Source organism: Sinohyriopsis cumingii, chromosome 8, assembly GCF_028554795.1.
Source record: "Sinohyriopsis cumingii isolate HCF-2022 chromosome 8, ASM2855479v2, whole genome shotgun sequence".
Classification (NCBI taxonomy): Eukaryota; Metazoa; Mollusca; class Bivalvia; order Unionida; family Unionidae; genus Sinohyriopsis; species Sinohyriopsis cumingii.
Window position 1 is genome coordinate 3,299,484 of NC_142968.1, and position 6,594 is coordinate 3,306,077.

At 34.7% G+C, this 6,594-nt stretch overlaps 1 protein-coding gene across 1 annotated transcript; it reads left to right on the forward strand.

Annotated features, from left to right (window-relative positions):
• The first annotated feature begins 687 nt into the window (after positions 1 to 687).
• On the forward strand, positions 688 to 6,274 carry LOC149792867 (uncharacterized). Its single transcript, XM_089966652.1, has 3 exons — positions 688 to 843; positions 3,845 to 4,168; positions 5,381 to 6,274. Exons 1-3 carry the CDS (start codon positions 771 to 773, stop codon positions 5,740 to 5,742), a joined length of 759 nt encoding a protein of 252 aa, XP_089822778.1. The 5' UTR covers positions 688 to 770; the 3' UTR covers positions 5,743 to 6,274.
• Positions 6,275 to 6,594: the final 320 nt, after the last annotated feature.

A 6,594-nucleotide genomic window follows, 5' to 3' on the forward strand; every position in this document is an offset into this window, starting at 1 on the left:
AGTACCATTTTTTAAGTCTTTGTTATGACTCGGCCGTGGTTCGAACGCGCGAACTGAAATGAGAACAATGGACCAATCCAGCAACTGTTTTCGTCACATTTAGATGGCGATTTAAAATAAAACAATGTACCATTGGATCAGTATGCTGTTCCTACATAGACCGCGATCTTTCTAGTTATTTCTACATAGACAAAAATCTCTCTAGCTGTTTATTGTGAAAATAAGTAACATTCATTTGAAATAATGAACAGTACATTTTTAGATTTTCTCTCAATTTATCGTTTGTTTTAGTCTTTCATTATGCATGCAGAGCTTTGATTTTATCAATTGCTGATCGAGTTACATTTGTTGGAATATTTGGCTTAATCATTTTCATCATTCTTTCAATGATAAAATATTTGCAGATCTTTTTGGAGAATTGAAAAAGATATTGTTTGCAAATTCTTCGCATTAATCTTTGATCTGTTCCGTATACCAAGTATGTCGTTGCAATGGACGATAACATCCATTTTCGTCTCTGTTATCTATTGTTGGGGTAATATGATACAAAACAATGAGAAATATGTAAAAGATGGAGAATTTTTCATGACGAAAGTATGTATTGTGAATATCAACCATTTCAACAATATGACGTCATGTCAGGAAGAGTCCAATCGTTTGCTCTTAGGTTAACTGGGATATCTATATATAAAGCCGTTTGGCGACAAGTTTTGTTACTTTGACTAAAACTAATAACTGGACCTATCAAGGAGTGTCTCCATTGCATACAGATGGCGATTTCTAGAACCAGTAGTTTTCTACTAATTTCCACTTTGTACACATTCAAGGTCGCAACGTCAGTTCGTAAGTCTCCATATTTGTCTCTCTTTTCCTTTAGTTTATCATTTTATTTTGTATCAGCATTCTAAAATGCAGTTAGTATTTTAAAAACATCATGAGGTGCAGATTGTATGAAGAAGGTCATCCAAGCCAATTTTTTTCGCAATGGTACTGATTTAACCCGTATTTGATAATTGCGGTAAAATTGCATTGTTCAGCCAAAATATATCGAAGATACCTTTTACAACCCAAGCTGACACGTTGTAAAAGTTTCGTATATAAGATGACGACACTTCAGTAAGGTGACAGGTGAAAATACCGTTTGGTGTACAACAGAAAATACGTTTTCGAAACGGATTCATGTGAACATTACATGTTTAACTCGGATTGCACTTTAAGACAATTGTTTGTTAGACAAAGGAGACAGCCTATTAAATTCGATCTTGACATTGCAGACGATAGTTCTTACTTTAGTCCGTTATTATCATTGCTAGACATTCCACTCTTCGGATGTTTGTACGCGCTGAAGACTACTCTTACAATTCTGTCGTTTCCAGTGGATAAATAAAGACTTTGCGTCCTGCTATACTGTAATTTAAGGGCTTATAAATGTCCAGGTTGTTGTTAAACTCCAGCTCCGTTTGCACAACAATTTGATCGACTAGACTACCAAAAGTAAACCATACAGATGCAAGTTCTGACTTGATTCTGTTATAATCTGTTTAAACGGAATTACCATTGAAACGTTTTCTCCGGACGGTGCCACCCAAGTTTCTTTTTAAAAACGGCGTCAGCGTACCATTGTTTCACTGTCTGATAACGGAGTCTGCCGTTTTCGTTAAATTATCGAAATTAAACATCATTATAATCAATATTTTCGATCTCATTCGACTGACGGCTGCTTGGATGGAATTTTCATTGCGAATGTTTGCCACTTTTCTGGAATATGGTTTACATTTTTGAGACGTTAAGAACATTTTTAAGCTTTGTTTCACAAACAAGCAAATGCAGCTTGTCAAAGAAACCAATAATGTTTCCTAGAAATAAATTAAGAATATTTTGTATTGAGCCATATAAAGTAATAAACAGTTACCATCATCACTCTGCTTGTAAAAGAAATACATTTTTGCTCAGCGGTTAAGGTGTTGGATTCATCACCAGAAGGGTGCGAGTTCGATTTCAACAGTCGATCAGTCCATTTCAACATAACACTTTTCTTTACCTGTCTCGGCACAATATAACCTTTAATATTTAACCATGCCTTTAGACAAACACACACACACACACACACACGCACACATTAACAAAACCTGCTTATAAAATGATATGGTTGATTTAGGGTTGTCATGTTTAGGCTTTATTCTAAGACTGCCATTTCTAAATATTATTAATATCAAACACTACATGCTTCGGTTTGTTTTCAAGACTTAGCTGGGACATTTGTGACAGAATACATTATAAACCTTTTTTAGGAAGAGGCCTAACTTTGAATTTTGTATCTTAATGCTTGCCAAAGTATGCAGAAAGTCATCGAAAACTGATGTGCCAAAACTATGTGGACATCAATAGACGCATTATAAAGGACACTCGTTACAAAGTATATTCAAGAATGCTTCTTGCCAGTCCTAATTGAATTTTTTAGAAACGAAGTACCTAGTTATGGTTTGGTCTTGGCTGCGCTGTAAGCGATACATGAGATAGCGGGAGGAATATATACAATAAGTAGCTACAAAGATCGATATGTTGTTGTTGTTGTGAGGTTTAACGCCATTTTTCAGCACACGATAGGCTATACATGGCGGCCAGTATTAATGGTGGAGGAAGAACCCGGGAAATCCCCGGAAAGAACCACCGACCCTCGAGAAGCTACTGGCAATCTTTCTCACATATCCACATTGGCCGAATCCGAGACTCGAACCCATGCAGACAGAGGTGAGATGGCAGTGATCCGTAACGGAGAGCGCTTTAGACCACTCGGCCACTCGGGGCCCCAAGATCGATATGTTATACATACATATACACACATACATACATACATACATACATACATACATACATACATACATACATACATACATACATAAATACAAACATACATACATACATACATACCAACATACATACATACATATGTTATGATATGGTTAGTGTCATAATCTTCTTATCATCTCTTGCTATGAGAATGGATTACTCATAAATTAAGAAATGTCTTTGCCCATGGTTAGAGAGAGAGAGAGAGAGAGAGAGAGAGAGAAGAAGAAGAAGGAATTTAGGCTCTCTAACAAGGGTGTCACCAATATCCGTGGACATTCGACTACATCTTGGGGAACGAGGTAGGGAATCGCTGTAAGGAAAATACCGAACTGTTCTGACTCGAGCAACGAGCTTATATATATATATATATATATATATATATATATATATATATATATATATATATATATATATATATATATATATATAATGCTAAATTCTAAAGATACATTTATAAAGCCTTTATATTTAAAATGCAAGAAATACATATAAACTTACACTTTCCCATCGTGCTTACCAACTTCATTGCATAATTTGTGCCTTTTAAAATGTAATACAGCTTGTTAAATTTCGATTAACTTCATGATATCCAACGAGTATAAAATTCAATAGTTGCGAATAATGCAACAAACATTTTGAAGAAATCTATCGTGCTAAATTTAAAATAGGATACTAATTTGGAATAGGTTACTAAACATTACTCAATAGTACTTAAAGAATCTTTAATTTCCAAATTAAATACATACATACATACATACATACATACATACATACATACATACATACATACATACATACATACATATTTAAGTACGAGACTATACGCATTTTTTCCACCTAAGATAATACAAGCAGTTTTCGTGCCATCCCGATCCTAATAGAACTATTTAAACGTTTGTCTGAATAATTGACACCTCTCATCAGATAGGAACGTTTCGCAAGTGATACATTTATTTAGATATCTTATTGCACTGTGTTTTGTTTTGAGCAGAAATCCCGTTTTCGATGGAATCTGACACATGCTGTGTCCGTCAGCAGATCAGCATTTCCACTCAGAACAATGTACCAGTGACAAATGGAAATCTTCCTTATGTCTCCGTTCTTGAAAAAACCAATAGCATCAGCGGCCTTGCTTGCGACTCAAAGGTACTATTGAAGGCCACATTTCAAAAGTACAACAACACAGACGTTTACCAGGGCTGTACTAATGTGCCTAAGTGTGGGAACAGATTGCTGAGAATCGACCTGAAGATGTCCGCTAATAAAACTGGATTCTCCTTCCACGTTGGAGACAGTAGTACCAACAATGGCTTCAGTGAGTATACAGTACACTCATCATATATGAGTGCAAAGATGTAACGAGGGCTGGACTATACAAACTTGACGAGTAATTTTTTTCTAATCTTCAAACGTAACTGTAAACAAATGTATATTCTCTCACACAACATTGCCCAATAGAAACAAATAATGTAGATGGTTTAGTTTTTTGAACGCAATCGATGAAAAATGAAATAGATCAGACCTATGATTTCTCACCTATAAGCTATATTTCAAATTGTATAGTTGGTCTCGTTTATTCAATGGCACTTTTGGTCAAAATATGTTTGGATCTAACCTTGTCTGGTATTTTTATCGAATGGGATGAGCGCCACACTTACATGACAAGAATTAATTTAAAGTTCTCCATTCATTGCTTTCCCCAACCTAGATATTTGACTTAAAGATATTTTGTCCTTGGACCTAAATTAATAACCACATTTGAAACCATGTAGTGGTCTTTAAACAATCTCCGTTAATTTTCATAGTATATCAAGCATTTCAAAATAGGAAATCACACAATCATAAATATGCCGATAATTGTTTTCCACCAATTTCATAAGTGTTTCATCGCGTTAACTAAAGTATGCCGTTAGACATTAACTAATGGGAAAACAGTTTAGTTTCCGATATACAGATGGTAATTTATATTGCAAATACTAAATCAAAAGCATTTCTGTACTAGATATGGTAAGTCATTGCCAGCGATTACAATAAAAAAAAATTCACACAAAAGTTCAATCCCTTAAAATTGACACAGTCATAGTTGCATCATATTTGGGATTATTTAAAAACTATTGGCTGTATTGGAGTGTATTTAATTGCTGCTGGTAATAATTATTGTTCTTTCTCATTCAGGCAGACTTAAGACGGAAGAATCCTTTCACAAATCGATGAAGTTTGATACTTATATTTTATGTAAACATTCATCTCGTATTCCAACATTGCGTCACAAATTGTTTTTGAGATATCAAGTTTTATTACACCCACCCACCCAAAAATACACTCAACCATCTTACTGTCATTTCATATAATATTGAGGTTATATTGATGTCTTCACGTGACGAGAACTGGTACGAGTATTGTTTTTGGTTACAAGGAAAGCAACAATTGCTTGTATGAATAAAACACGTACTTGCCCAAACATTAATTTGAAAAAGATTTTAAAAGAATCATAACTTTACAAAGAGCATATTTACGTTTTCGACAGGAGGTGATGCCGCAACACAAACGAATGACGCAGAGTTTCATTTTTCGGGATATCAACACCTGCTCTACGCCAGTGATAAATGCCCCACTTTCAGTCAGATCCTTACCGGTCTCCTGGGCACATGTGTCAACTGGATAACTGTCTACGTAGGCAACGAGTTTATTAGGGTCACAAACAACATTGATTACACGTACGAGCTCTGTTCAAATTGTCTCTTCGCTCTGAACGGGCAACCTGAGCAAGAAGGTACAGTAAACGAGGATATATTCATTGGTCTTAACAGAATCATCGATAGCCCCGATTACCGCACTGGAACTGGTGTCTGCGATGCTGTCATTAGCTGGGCCTGCCCGTGGAACTGAAGTGCTGAGAAATAAATGAAAATGTCAAACCACATGACATTCCGGATAAAAATTCATAAATATTTATAGCTGAAGTCCAAATATTTCATATTGGTTTGATCAAATTTCGAAAAGCACAATAATCTAAACACGACTTACACTTTTACAAAACCTTTTTTTTCACCTGTTATCAAATTTGCAATATCACTAATGCAAACATTATTATGTTAATTCGTAATGTGTTTTCATATATAGATTTTGTGTCATCTTTTGTTTAATGCAAATTGTTTTCTGTGTCTGCCATGTTAAATCAACTTGCAACCCTTTAATCTTTTTCTTTTTAAAAGCGCATGACAAAAAAGATAAAATATAAACAGTTCCCCTTAGTTTAACGAGACGTTTGGCTGAAAATAACATTTAAATCTAAGACCATGTATACTTATGCCTGTCAATCATTTGCTCAAGTAATTCCTCTCACGTTCTCCATCTCCCATCAAATCATGACAAACCTTTTAATTCAAGCATCTACATTAAATAAAGAAAAACAAGAACACCAAGCGTATCTTTCATTTATTGAACTCTCAGTTTTCGACCATCTAAAGCTGACTGGAAGTTCTTTGATTTTTTACATTAAGATAACTTCTCCGTAGTATGTTCCGTTTTTAAATATTTGCCCTGTGCATTGTTGTTGTTTCTAAACAAAATAAAATGAATAAATAAATTCTTAAATCAATAAATCAAATATATAATTACTGATATAAATACTAGTCTCGTTCTCTAAAACGCACTCGGCGAGAAATCATGTTTGTAAGTCTTAAAATCATTTGGTCTTATTGGGCCTATTTAGCTCATGTCGTAAAAACATTTTGAGAT

Excerpts from the sequence above, each read along its gene's own strand:
- LOC149792867 (XM_089966652.1), top strand. The coding sequence starts at position 771 with ATGGCGATTTCTAGAACCAGTAGTTTTCTACTAATTTCCACTTTGTAC. Across the intron at positions 844-3,844 it reads CAAGGTCGCAACGTCAGTTC|AAATCCCGTTTTCGATGGAA; the intron begins GTAAGTCTCCAT and ends TGTTTTGAGCAG. Across the intron at positions 4,169-5,380 it reads TAGTACCAACAATGGCTTCA|GAGGTGATGCCGCAACACAA; the intron begins GTGAGTATACAG and ends CGTTTTCGACAG.